Raw genomic sequence first — 14,732 nt, 5'->3', positions numbered from 1 at the left:
TTAGAGAAGCATCACATGATTTTTCGAACAGTGCCAATACTTTTGTCCACCCTCTTTGTTATGTTTGGTGTAGAATTATATCCAATTTGGCTTTAGGACAATTCTTTTTGTGTTTTTTCATTTAAGACAAATTAAATGAAGATAATAATACCAAACAATTTGTGTTTGCAATCATTTTCAGGAAGAAACTGAGTATTATCTGACAGAATTGCAGGGGTGTCAATACTTTTGGCCATGACTGTAACTCATTTTTCTTATCTTTCAGGTTACATCGGGGGCTTATCTACAGCATTACAGAATGCTGTAGATAAGACCCTGATGTCAGTGCCGGCAGCTGATGGGCCAAAAATAGGGTGACAGATTCCCTTTAATGTAACGCTTCTTCCCCAGTGCCTATGCGTGTCACACGGATGACATCAATGTGTGTTCTCCGTGTGCATGTGTGCGGGACGTTTTGCCACCTGTGCTGACGGTAAAAAGTGGACATGTCTACGTGTGGTGCACCCGGACACACGGTCCATGGAAACACACTGACATGTGCACATAACCATTCATTTGAATTAGTCTATGTGTGTTAGTGTTTCTCCAGTACGTGTGAAAACTGTCACCACACGTACTAGAGACACGGATGTGTGAAAGAGGCCTTATGCTGCAGATTTCACTGAAATAAATCCACAGGTGAAAATTGAAGCACGTCTTCACTAGGAGTTACCCTTTCACTATACTATGTCAGACTACATTCAAATATTAGTATTTGGTCAGTACTTTACATCAGTATTTGTATGCCAAAACCAGGACTGGAACTTACAGAGAAAATCTATAATTGAAAGATTGACACCTGTTTGTGTTTTGGAGCCACTCCTGGTTTTGGCATACAAATATTGATGAAATAAAGATCAAAAATACTGACGTGTGAATAAAGCCTTAGAAACAGGAAACTGGTTGCAGAAAAGGGCATGAAAGTATATCCAATTATTGTTTTTTTTCTTCTAAGGTCACTAGGCTTCATATTATTCCTCTTATTAGAGGACAAGTAGTAGTGGTGTGGAGTGACACATACGTGGTATCACGGTAAGTGCCCATTTCTGAATTATTTATATGTGTTATTTCTCATTCACATTCAATAAAAAAAATGAATTACAATTGTGTATGTTTACTATAGTTCTAGTTCTTTTACAGGTGTTTGAAGACATATGAAGTGGAGTATTCTATTGAGGGCTTAAGCTTTAGTAGGATAAATACAAGGAATATTTTTTTTACTTTATTCACTTATAGTCCCGGTAAGTCTTTTTAAACTATTTCATACAATGTTATCAGCAATCTTTATGCTAAGATATAAATCTACAAGTGCATTTACGCTGTACGATTATCTTTGAAACCCTTGTTACCTGATAATTGGTTAATCTAAACAGGTTACCAGTCACTGATGAACAAGATAAATGTTTGTTAAGTGAAATTTTGTTTAAGCTTGTTTAAACATATTTTCGGCAGCACATCATGCTACTGTGTAAACTTGATATGTGCTGCTGAGAACCAGTGGTGTAACTAAAATATGATGGGTCCAGGTGCAAAATTTGGACCTGGTCCCACTGCCCCAGCATGTACCTCAGAATGACCAGAAGCTCAGAAACCTCTAGAGGATTGGTAAATTGTAGCAAAGTTAAAGGATAAAATGTAACTTTTATTAAAGAATCTATTTTAAAATTTCAATTCCAAATATAAATAAAGCAGCACATAGGGGTGCTGAGCAGGTTCAAACCATATATGCAGCTTTTGTAGTATAGAGGGCTGCTGAAAATCTGTAGAGGAGTAGGAACAAAGTCAGGTATACACACTTGAATATTGGCCCAACACTATCCCGAACAGGTTTAGATCGCCCACGACACAGTCCTACTAATACCAAAAATACAGTGGGTACAGAAAGTATTCAGACCCCTTTACATTTTTCACTCTTTGTTTCATTGCAGCCATCTGGTAAATTCAAAAAAGTTACTTTTTTTTCTTATTAATGTACACTCTGCACTCCATCTTGACTGAAAAAAAACAGAAATGTAGACATTTTTGCAAATGTATTAAAAAAGAAAAACTGAAATATCACATGGTCATAAGTAGTGTTGAGCGATACCATCCGATATCCAGAAATATCGGATCGGATTGGATCGGCCCAATACGCAAAAAGTATCGGGTATCGCCGATTCCGATACCAGAAGTCCCATTCAAGTCAATGGGACAGAAATATCGGATTTAAAAAAACTCCTTTCTTTCCTTGTACATCAAGTTCGGGAGGGGGGAAGAGTGTGGGCGGTGCGTGGGCGGACACTGTGCGTGTCTGTGTGTGCGGGCAGGCTCTGTACGGGTCTAACGGCAGTCTGTACGGGCCTAACGGGGTCTGTGCCGGCTGCCGGCGGTCTATATGGGCCTAACGGGGGTCTGTGCCGGCTGCCGGCAGTCTGTACGGGCCTGCCGGGGGTCTGTATGGGCCTGCCAAGGGTCTGTGCCGGCTGCCGGGGGGTCTGTGCCGGCTGCCGGCGGTCTGTATGGGCCTGCCGGGGGTCTGTGCCGGCTGCCGGGGGTCTGCACGGGCCTGCCGGGGGTCTGTACGGGCCTGCCGGGGGTCTGTGCTGGCTGCCGGGGGGCTCTGTGCCGGCAGTCTGTACGGGCCTGCTGGGGGTCTGTGCCGGCTGCCGGGGGTCTGTATGGGCCTGCCAGGGGTCTGTGCTGGCTGCCGGGGGGTCTGTGCTGGCTGCCGGCGGTCTGTACGGGCCTGCCGGGGATCTGTGCCGGCTGCCGGGGATCTGTGCCGGCTGCCGGGGGTCTGTGTGTGTGTGTGCAGGCATCGTCCGATGGGACTACAATTAAAAGAAATAGTTCCTAGTCTCACTTTATGGCAAAAGCTGCGTGGAAACTTTCTCAAACAGCAATGCCAAAAGTGAGACTAGGGACTATTTTTTTTACAGTGGCGGAGGAATACAGTGCGGAAGGATACCTACCTCCCGTCATTGGATTCCTGGAGCCCCTAGAGAACGGTCGCATCAGCTGATGCTGCTGTTCTCCACGGGAGATCGGTGTGGGACACTCGTGGATTTCTGCGGAACAGGGAGTATTTGGTGGTTTGTTTTTTTTCATATTTTTTTACAGATGACACTGGCTTCGGGGAACAATGTGACAAGTAATGGTGAGTATGTACTCTGTTATATGTACTGTATGTCTATATGTATGTATTGTATGAACGTATGTATGTAGTATATCTGTAGCATGTTTTATGTATGATGTATGTATGTAGTATGTATGTATGCTGTATGAATGTAGTATGTATGTATGAATGTAGTATATATGTAGTATGTATGTAGTATATCTGTAGCATGTTTTATGTATGTTGTATGTATGTATGCTGTATGAATGCAGTGTGAATGTAGTATGTATGTAGTATGTTATATGAATGTAGTATATATGTAGTATGTATGTACTGTGAGAATCATGTGGGAATAGTGGATCAGGGCAGGTATATCTTGCCCAAATACCTTTCCTATGTGGCCTAGTCTGGTCAGTATCTCACCTGGTGACTAATGAATAATGGGAGGTGGATATAAAAGGATGCCAGGTGGTTGTGTGAGTGTCTCAGCCTGGGAACACAGAGAGCCTGTCTGTGTGAGAGACACACGTGAGTGAAAGCAGTGCCCACTGCAACTGTGGTTTGGCTGGACGGGAGAAGCCCGCCAGCTGGTAGTTAGGTTGTACCTTGTTTAGTTAGTGCCGGACAGGCAAGGATTTGTTTTATGTTTTAGTTCCTTTATGCATTGCTTTCACCTTTAATAAACCTGGCCCAGTGTCAGTTATACCCGAATCCCGGCTGTGCGCCTGAGGTTCATGCTGAACGCACGTGACCTTTGACCCCAGCAAAGGCGATTCCGGAGTGTTTTATTATATTGTGGTGGAGAACGCGGGCATCACGTTGGAAGCATGAGCATGGAGGACGTGGTGAAAGCGCTGGTACAGTCCACCACCGTCCAGCAAGAAGCTAATCGGGTGATGATGGCCCAGCTGAAGGAGTTGGTGGACATGACAGCTACAGATCGTTCGCTTCTCCAGCAGGTAGCGCAGCGCCTGGCAAGCTTACCTGAGGTTAACCTGGAGGCCGAGTCGAGAGTGATTCACGTGAGTCGGTACTGGCAGAAGATGACGACCGAAGATGACGTCGAGGCATACCTGACCACGTTTGAACGGACGGCGGTGCGAGAAAAATGGCCGAAGGCACGATGGGCCGGCCTGATTGCCCCGTTTCTTTCCGGTGAGGCCCAAAAGGCTTATTATGACTTAGAACCTGAAGCTGCGCAGGACTTTGACAAACTGAAAGCCGAGATCTTGGCCCGGCTGGGAGTGACGACCGCTGTCCGTGCACAGAGAGTGCATCAATGGATTTATCAGCCGGATAAACCACCGCGGTCACAGATGTTCGACCTGATCCACGTGACGAAGAAGTGGCTACAACCCGAGGTGCTGACAGCGCCAGAGATAATCCAGAGAGTCATGGACAAGTACCTGAGAGCTCTACCGCCAGCCCTGAGGAAGTGGGTAAGCCATGGAAATCCTACGACGGCAGATCAACTGGTTGAACGTTACTCCGTGGCGGAAGGACTCCGCGACAACGCTACCCCTCCTCGTTCTTCATCATCTCCACGTGGAACCGGTAAGACTGTTCCAGGGAGTAGGGGAGAAGGAAAAATCCCTAAGACAGTGGGGGAGGAAACCGGGACTGCCCGCAATGCGAGGCCGAGAGTAACGAACTATGGTCTAAGCAAGGGGCCCGTTAGTTGTTTCCGCTGCCAAGAGATGGGCCACATTGCTGCGAACTGTCCGGTCACTACTGAACCCATGCAGTGCGACGTCACAGATTCTAAAAACCGCATGTCTATGGTTGCACGGGTAGTGAGTGTGAATGCCGGTCAAAAGGATGTGGAAAAACACTTTTGTGATTTAACTGTTGATGGCAAAAATGTGGTGGCATTGTTAGACTCGGGAAGTGTGGTGACTCTGGTGAAGGCCAGTCTGGCGTCAGCCCCGACTGGACCATCAGACAAATTTTCTGTAACGTGTGTGCATGGAGACACCTGTTCGTACCTCACCACGGTCATATGCATTACTACTTCCTATGGGTCTGTGCAACATAAAGTGGGACTCGTCCCTGCGTTATTGCATGATGTTATCTTGGGCCGGGATTTTCCCCACTTCTGGCAATTGTGGGAGAATCAGTTGATGCCCTCGGGTAATAGTGTACATGATTCTTCTTCCAGGGCGCGTGTGGGTCCCGAACCCCTGGAAGAGGTCTCCCCGGAAGACTCGGGGGAAGAGTCTGCTGGAAATGACCTGCAGTTCCCGTTTTCAGTCATGGCGGGTGATACGGAGGAGACCAGGGAAGAGGAGGAGGCCGACAGCCGTCCACCTCCCCGTTTGCCGGATTTGGAAGTTCAGAAAGATGACTTCCAAAGCGAGCAAATAAAGGATCCTACCCTTTCTCAGGCTAGGACAAATGTAAAAGTGATAAATGGGGTACCCGTAGAACCTAGCTTTAGGCTGGCATATCCTTACATGGTCCTGGAGAATGATTTACTATATCAGATAGAGAAAAAGGGGGAAGACACGGTGCAACTATTAGTCGTGCCAAAACCCTACCGGCGGCAGGTGCTGGACCTGGCCCACGGACATGTGATGGGAGGTCACCTGGGTGTCCAGAAAACCACCGATAGGATATTACACTGTTTTGTTTGGCCAGGCATGCATCACGATATTCGTGTATATTGTGAGTCTTGTCCTGACTGCCAAGCCTCTGCGCCTAAGACCCGGTTCTGTAGCCCTTTGGTACCCCTACCTATTATTGAGGTCCCGTTTGAGAGGATTGGGATTGATTTAGTTGGGCCCCTTCCACGTTCTGCACGTGGACACCAACATATCTTGGATTATGCCACTCGTTACCCGGAGGCCATCCCTTTGCGTAACACGGCCACGAAGACGATTGCCAAGGAACTGGTGCATGTGTTTAGTCGGGTCGGTATACCAAAACAGATACTCACCGACCAGGGGACTCCCTTTATGTCCAGGGTAATGAAGGAGCTCTGCCGGTTGTTACAAATCGAACCGTTACGCACATCCGTGTATCACCCTCAAACAGACGGGTTGGTCGAACGGTTCAATAAAACTCTGAAGCAGATGCTGAGAAAGGCGATAGACAAGGATGGGAAGAACTGGGACTATTTACTTCCGTATTTGCTTTTTGCCATCAGGGAAGTGCCCCAGTCTTCCACAGGGTTCTCGCCTTTCGAGTTATTGTACGCCTGACGCCCTCGCGGACTGTTAGACGTCGCCAAAGAATCCTGGGAGGGTCAGGTCACTCCGTTTAAAACGGTGATAGATCACGTATCCCAAATGCAGGACCGTATTGCGGCTGTTATGCCTATCGTCAAAGAACATATGATGCAGGCTCAGGGAGCCCAAAAAAGAATCTATGATAGGGGTACCAAGATCCGTACGTTTGCACCCAGAGATAGGGTGTTGATCCTGGTCCCCACGGTGGACAGTAAGTTCCTAGCAAAGTGGCAGGGCCCCTTTGAGATTAAGGAAAGAGTTGGTGAAGTAAACTACAAAGTATACCAGGCAGGTAAACGGAAACCTGAACAGGTTTATCATGTAAATCTGATAAAACCCTGGAAAGATCGGTCTGCCTTGTCAGCGGAGCTGGCCCGTCCCATCTGCTCGCATACCGTACCGGAGGTACGGGTTGCAGAGACTCTCTCTGAGCGGCAAAAGACTGAGGTCAGACAGTTTCTACTTCACAACCAAAAGTTTTTCTCAGAAAAACCCGGGCAGACTACGCTAATGAAACATGACATCGTAACGGAACCTGGTGTCACAGTTCACGTGAAACCCTACAGAATTCCGGAAGCGCACCGTGAAGCCGTTTCCCGAGAAGTTAAGGCAATGTTAGAGTTAGGTGTCATTGAGGAATCGCACAGTGCTTGGTCCAGCCCGATTGTGTTAATTCCTAAACCGGATGGCACAATCCGGTTCTGCAATGACTTCAGGAAACTGAATGCGGTCTTAAAATTTGATGCCTACTCCATCATGATTAAATGGAATTTAGCGGCTGAAGAAGCCTTCCATAGCCTAAAATGGGCACTTTGCTCTCAACCCGTACTGGTGACTCCGGACTTCCGCAGCGAGTTTGTGGTACAAACGGATGCCTCTAATACCGGTATCGGGGCCGTACTGTCACAAGTGAGGGACGGAGTGGAACACCCAGTCCTCTATCTCAGCAGGAAGCTGAATAAACATGAGCAAAAGTATGCCGTAGTAGAAAAAGAGTGCCTAGCCATTAAGTGGGCTCTAGAGGCCCTCAAATATTACCTGGTGGGCAGAAAGTTCAGGCTGATAACTGACCATGCCCCTCTCAAGTGGATGCACTTGTACAAGGAACGTAATAGCGGGGTGACCCGGTGGTTCCTTGCCCTGCAGGCCTACACTTTTACGGTGGAGCACCGCCCAGGGGTATAGATGGGGAATGCAGATGCCCTGTCCCGAGTGCACTGTTTGGCGGGTGTCATTGCTCGACCAGAGTGGTCTGAGCAGAGGGGGGGATATGTGAGAATCATGTGGGAATAGTGGATGAGGGCAGGTATATCTCGCCCAGATACCTTTCCTATGTGGCCTAGTCTGGTCAGTATCTCACCTGGTGACTAATGAATAATGGGAGGTGGAAATAAAAGGATGCAGGTGGTTGTGTGAGTGTCTCAGCCTGGGAACACAGAGAGCCTGTCTGTGTGAGAGACACACGTGAGTGAAAGCAGTGCCCACTGCAACTGTGGTTTGGCTGGACGGGAGAAGCCCGCCAGTTGGTAGTTAGGTTGTACCTTGTTTAGTTAGTGCCGGACAGGCAAGGATTTGTTTTATGTTTTATTTCCCTTATGCATTGCTTTCACCTATAATAAAACTGACCCAGTGTCAGCTATACCCGAATCCCGGCTGTGCGCCTGAGTTTCATGCTGAACGCACGTGACCTTTGACCCCAGCAAAGGAGATCCCGGAATGTTTTATCACAGTATGTATGAATGTTGTATGTATGTAGTATGTATGTAGTATGTATGTATGTTGTATGAATGTAGTATATATGTAGTATGTATGTATGTTGTATGAATGTAGTATATATGTAGTATATATGTAGTATGTATGTATGCTGTATGAATGTAGTATGTATGTATGTTGTATGAATGTAGTATATATGAAGTATGTATGTAGTATGTATGTTGTATGTATGTTTTTTTTTGTTTTTTGTTTTTTTTACATTCAACATCGGCCGATACCCGATATTTGCAGTATCGGAATGCTCAACACTAGTCATAAGTATTCAGACCCTTTGGTCAGTATTGAGTAGAAGCACCCTTTTGAGCTAGGACAACAATGAGTCTTCTTGGGAATGATGCAACAAGTTTTTCACACCTGGATTTGGGGATCCTCTGCCTCTCTTCCTTGCAGATCCTCTCTAGTTCCTTCAGGTTGGATGGTGAATGATGGTGGACAGCCAATTTCAGGTCTCTGCAGAGATGCTCAATTGTGTTTAGGTCAGGGCTCTGGCTGGGCCATTCAAGAATGGTCACAGAGCTGTTCTGAAGCCACTCCTTTTGTTATTTTAGCTGTGTGCTTAGGGTAATTGTCTTGTTTGAAGGTGAACCTTCGGCCAAGTCTGAGGTCCAGAGCACTCTGGAAGAGGTTTTCATACAGCATATCGCTATACTTGGCCTTATTCATGTTTCCTTCAATGGCAACAAGTCGTCCTGTCCCTGCAGCTGAAAAACACCCCCATAATATGATGCTGCCACCACCATGTTTCACTTTAGGGATTGTATTGGGCAGGTGATGAGCAGTGCTTGGTTTTCTCCACACATACTGCTTACAATTCTTACCAAAAATTTCTATCTTTGTCTCATAAGACCAGAGAATCTTATTTCTCATAGTCTTGGGGGTCCTTCATGTGTTTTTTAGCAAACTCTGTGTGTGGGCTTTCATATGTCTGGTACTGAGGAGAGGCTTTCATCTGGCTACTTTGCCATAAAGGTCTGACTGGTGGAGAGCTGCAGTGATAGTTGACTTTATGGAACTTTCTCCCATCCCACTACTGCATCTGTGGAGCTCAGCCACAGTAATCTTGGGGTTCTTCTTTACCTCTCTCACCAAGGCTCTTCTCCTACGTTTGCTCAGTTTGGCTGGAAGGCCAGGTCTAGGAAGACTTCTGGTGGTCCCAAATTTCTTCCATTTAAGGATTATGGCGGCCACTGTGCTCTTAGGAACCTTGAGTACTGCAGAAATCCTTTCGTAACCTTGGCCAGATCTGTGCCTTGTCACAATTCTCTCTCTGAGCTACTTGGCCAGTTCCTTTGACCTCATAATTCTCATTTGGTCTGACATGTACTGTGAGCTGTGAGGGCTTATATAGACAGGTGTGTGCCTTTACATTACAAATCAAGTCCTATCAGTTTAATTAAACACAGCTGTACTCCAATGAAGGCATAGAACCATCTCAAGGAGGTTCACAAGGAAATGGACAGCATGTGACTTAAATATGAGTGTCTGAGCAAAGGGTCTAAATAATTATAACCTTGTGATATTTCAGTTTTTATTTATTAATAAATTTGCAGAAATTTTTACATTTCTGTTTTTTTCAATCAAGATGGGGTGCAGAGTGTACATTTATGAGAAAAAAAATATGAAAAATTTACCAAATGGCTGCAATGAAGCAGAGTGAAAAATTTAAAGGGGTCTGAATAATTTTTGTACCCACTCTAGTGTGTTATATTGATACATGAACATATCACATGAGCGAAACTCTGCAATACAAATCATTTTTGTTAGGGTTCGATGTGATAATATTAAAAAGAATATACTCAATCCTTATGCCAAAAAAGTTTGTATGATCTGATTACTATCAAAGGAAATCATATATACAAGATAATTGAACATGCAGTTCCATCAGTGCACTGTGCTAGGCCTTGTGGTGCCACAGAAGCCTGTGATATCACAGATCCTGCTGCTGCTACCTATTCTCCTGCTCCTGCTGAAGAAAGAAGAATTCCTGATCCCTGATCCTTGCCTGATCTCTCCTCATCAACCCCAATCCCCATCTCCCCCATTTTTCCCCCTTGCACCTCTGTCCCTCCTCCCCACCCTTTCCTCTACTGCCAAGCGCTGATCAATACTTGATTGCTCAATTTTTGGCAGTTTTTTCTTTTTCGTGCATCCTGCAGCTGCCGATCGCTGAACAGTGATGCAAATCACTGATCAAAGTCCATGCTCACTGTTTTCCCGGACTTTTTCCATCTTCTCTTTGCACCACATCCGTGTGTCTACCCTACAGCTGTTGAGCGTTGATCACTGACGCACTTCACTGACCAACCTCCGGTTGCTGTTTTTTTATTTTTTTTATTTAGGAAAAAGATAAAAGTTTGCAACAAGCACTCACATACACACAAATAAAGTTTGGTATTCGCACAAACATCACATACGTAAACAAAATGTCTGGCTCCTCCCAAACCTGGTATTCAGCGGGGAGGTATATGCCTTTCTTACCTCCAACACTGTCAGTGAGGGAGAGGATCCCACCTTCCTTTATTTTTCCTCCACATCCTCTTCCTCCAGTGATACCGAACCACCATGAAGACGCCCCGGAACAGAAACTGCACCAGCGCCCACCATTTCTAACCCTGTTGGACCTCACCCCCCCCGAACACTATGAGCCGCTGATTCCTGATTTTGTGGATTAATCAGGAATCAAATTTGACACCACCGGCCTCACAGAAATAGACTTTTTCAAAGTCTTTTTCTCTGTATTTTGTCAGCAAATTTGTACGCCCAGCAGTTTTTGACACAAAACAGTCCATCATCATTTTCTAACTGGACTCCTGTAGATGCAGTAGAAATGATGACGTTTTGGAGCTTGGTCCTTCACATGGGGCTACTGAAGAAGCCAGAACTTGGGCAATATTGCAGTGTTGATGTTTTGTATAACACTCCACTTTTCCGAATGGCCATTACCCATAAACTTTTTGAATTTTTATTTTTATAGCTCTACGTTATAAACTTTTGTGAAGCATTTGGTGGTTTAAAGTGCTCACTACACATCTAGATAAGTTCCTTAAGGGGTTTAGTTTCTAAAATGGTGTCACTTGTGGGTGGTTTCCACTGTTAGGAACATCAGGGGCTCTCCAAATGCTACATGACGTCCACTAATTATTCCAGCAAATTTTGCATTCAAAAAGTTAAATGGTACTCCTTCTAATCCGAGCCCTGCAGTGTGCCCAAACAGTGGTTCTCCCCCATATATGGGGTATCGGCATGTTCAGGAAAAATTGCACTACAAAATTGGGAGTCCATTTTTTCCTGTTACCCTTGTAAAAATAAAAAAAAATTGGATCTAAATTGAAAGTTAAATGTTCATTATTTCCTTTCACATTCCATTAATTCCTGTGAAGCACCTGAAGGGTTAATAAACTTTTGGAATGTGGTTTTGAGCACCTTGAGGGGTGCAGTTTTTAGAATGCTGTCACTTTTGGGTATTTTCTGTCATCTACAGTCATGGCCAAAAGTTTTGAGAATGACACAAATATTCATTTTTACAAAGTCTACTGCTTCATTTTTTCTAATGGCAATTTGCATATACTCCGGAATGTTATAAAGAGTGATCAGCTTAACAGCAATTACTTGCAAAGTCAATATTTGCCTAGAAAATGAACTTTATCCCCCAAAACACATTTCAACATCATTGCAGCCCTGCCTTAAAAGGACCAGCTAACATCGTTTCAGTGATTGCTCCATTAACACAGGTGTGGGTGTTGATGAGGACAGGGCTGGAGATCAATCTGTCATGATTAAGTAAGAATGACACCACTGGACACTTTAAAAGGAGGCTGGTGCTTGGCATCATTGTTTCTCTTCTGTTAACCATGGTTATCTCTAAAGAAACACGTGCAGTCATCATTGCACTGCACAAAAATGGCCTAACAGGGAAGAGTATCGCAGCTAGAAAGATTGCACCTCAGTCAACAATCTATCGCATCATCAAGAACTTCAAGGAGAGAGGTTCCCTTGTTGCCAAAAAGGCTCCAGGGTGCCCAAGAAAGAGCAGCAAGCGCCAGGACCGTCTCTTAAGGCTGTGTGCCCACGTAGCAATTTTTAAGCGTTTTTGCTGCAATTTTCAGCGCGAAAACGTTTAAAAATCGTGTACAGAACGCCCCCATGCATTCCTATGGCATTCCGCACATGCTGTGCTAATGCTGCGCTTTTTTCCGCTGCGGAATCGCTTCGCGGAAAAAAATCGCAGCATGCTCATTCTTTTGTGCAGAATCGCAAAGAATTGCCGCAATTCCGTACCCATAGGAATGCATGAGAACCGCTTACTTCCCGCATGTGGCTATGCCCACCATGCGTGAAGTTAAGCGTCTCATGTGCGGTTGGTACCCACGGTGTGGAGGAGAGGAGACTGTCCTCCAGGCCCTGGGTACCATACCCCTGTAAAAAAAAGAATAAAAAATCGGGGTATATTTACCTTCCGACGTCCCGCGCTGCATTCCCGGCCTAAGCGTTCCCAGTAATGCCTTGCGGCACGGTCCTGTGATGACGAAGTCTCGCGTGACTCTAGCGGTCTCGCGAGATCGCTATAGTAACGCGAGACTATGTCATCACAGGTCTCGCAAGGCATTACTGGGAACGCTGTGGCCCGGGAATGCAGCGCGGGACGCCGGAAGGTAAATATACACCGATTTTTTTATTTTTTTTTAAGAAATTTTAACATTCTATCTTTTACTATTGATGCCGCATAGGCGGCCTCAATAGTAAAAACCTGGTCACACTTGTTAAACACTATGTTTGACGAGTGTGACCAACCTGTCAATCACTTTCCAAGCGATGCTTCAAATCGCTTGGAAAGTGCTTGAATATCGCACGCGAAAATCGCGGCAAAATCGCGATCATAATCGCGATAAAATCGCGGTGAAATCACGCGGAAAAAACCGCGCGATTTCTGGGAAGGAGTCCGGTTTTTGGTGTGTGTTTTAACACGCACCGTGGGCACATAGCCTAAAAGTGTTTCAGCTGCGGGATCGGGCTACCAGCAGTGCAGAGCTTGCTCAGGAATGGCAGCAGGCAGGTGTGAGTGCATCTGCACGCACTGTGAGGCGGAGACTCTTGGAGCAAGGCCTGGTCTCAAGGAGGGCAGCAAAGAAGCCACTTCTCTCCAGGAAAAAAATCATCATGGACAGACTGATATTCTGCAAGAGGTACAGGTAGTGGACTACTGAGGACTGGGGTAAAGTCATTTTCTCTGATGAATCCCCTTTTCGATTGTTTGGGACATCTGGAAAACGGTTTATTCGGAGAAGACCAGGTGAGCGCTACCACCAGTCTTGTCTCATGCCAACTGTCAAGCATCCTGAAACCATTCATGTGTGGGGTTGCTTCTCAGCCAAGGGATTGGGCTCTCTCTCAGTCTTGCCTAAAAACACAGCCATGAATAAAGAATGGTACCAGAATGTCCTCCAAGAGCAACTTCTCCCAACCGTCCAAGAGCAGTTTGGCGATCAACAATGCCTTTTTCAACATGATGGAGCACCTTGCCATAAAGCAAAGGTGATAACTAAATGGCTCAGGGAACAAAACATAGAGATTTTGGGACCATGGCCTGGAAACTCCCCAGATCTTAATCCCATTGAGAACTTGTGGTCAATCATCAAGAGACGGGTGGACAAACAAAAACCTTCAAATTCAGACAAAATAAAAGCATTGATTTTCCACGAATGGACTGCTATCAGTCAGGATTTGATCCAGAAGTTGATTGAGAGCATGGCAGGGAGAATTGCTGAGGTTCTGAAGAAGAAGGGTCAACACTGCAAATATTGACTTGCTGCATTAACTCATTCTAACTGTCAATATAATCTTTTGCTACTCATAATATGATTGCAATTATATTTCTGTATGTGATAAAAACATCTGACAAACACACATAAAAACCAGAGGCCAGCAGATCATGTGAAAATATAATATTTGTGTCATTCTCAAAACTTTTGGCCATGACTGTAGACTCAAGAAAGTCACTTCAAATGTGATGTTGTTCCTTAAAAAAATGGGTTTGTAAATCTTGTTTTAAAAATGAGAAATCGCTGGTCAACTTTTAATCCTTATTACTTCCTAACAAAAAAAATTTGTTTCAAAAATTATGTTGATATAAAGTAGATATGTGGGAAATGTTATTTATTAACTATTTTGTGTGACATATCTCTGTGATTTAAGGGCATAAAAATTCAAAGTTTGAAAATGTGTTTTTTCCACAAAACGTATTGAAGAAATTTTACCATGAATGAATGCATGAAGTACAATATGTCACGAAAAAAAACATTCTCAGAATCAGTGGGATCCGATGAAGCGTTCCAGAGTTATTATCTCATAAAATGACGGTGGTCAGAAGTTGGCCTACTCATTAATGTGCAAACCAACTTGGGTGGTAAGGAGGTTAATACTGCACAAGCACTTTGATTAAATTTGGCTTTAAATGTCTATTGTGGCAATTATCCTCATATTTTGTTCAGTGTTTTCCTGTGTCATACCAATTATGGACATTATATTCCTGCCATTTCATGGTAGGACGGAATTTGCTATTCATTATTTTTGGTATTAGTAGGACCAGGTTGTGGGCCACT

General features: G+C 44.9%; 1 protein-coding gene across 4 annotated transcripts in view; it reads left to right on the top strand.

Moving 5' to 3' along the window:
• The window catches only part of IDUA (alpha-L-iduronidase), a 214,126-nt gene that overhangs the window by 186,878 nt on the left and 12,516 nt on the right, over window positions 1-14,732 (top strand). For all 4 annotated transcript variants that reach the window (XM_073542233.1, XM_073542224.1, XM_073542251.1 and 1 more), the window contains 2 exons: window positions 995-1,071; window positions 1,180-1,280. In XM_073542233.1, the coding sequence (XP_073398334.1) occupies window positions 995-1,071; window positions 1,180-1,280 (178 nt within the window). The remainder of the gene's footprint in view (window positions 1-994; window positions 1,072-1,179; window positions 1,281-14,732) is intronic.

The sequence above is a fragment of the Dendrobates tinctorius genome, unplaced genomic scaffold (assembly GCF_039654945.1).
Source record: "Dendrobates tinctorius isolate UK_male_01 unplaced genomic scaffold, ASM3965494v1 ptg000011l, whole genome shotgun sequence".
Classification (NCBI taxonomy): domain Eukaryota; kingdom Metazoa; phylum Chordata; class Amphibia; order Anura; family Dendrobatidae; genus Dendrobates; species Dendrobates tinctorius.
Note: the sequence above shows the minus strand (reverse complement) of the source record. Positions and strands in the feature narration are given on the sequence as shown.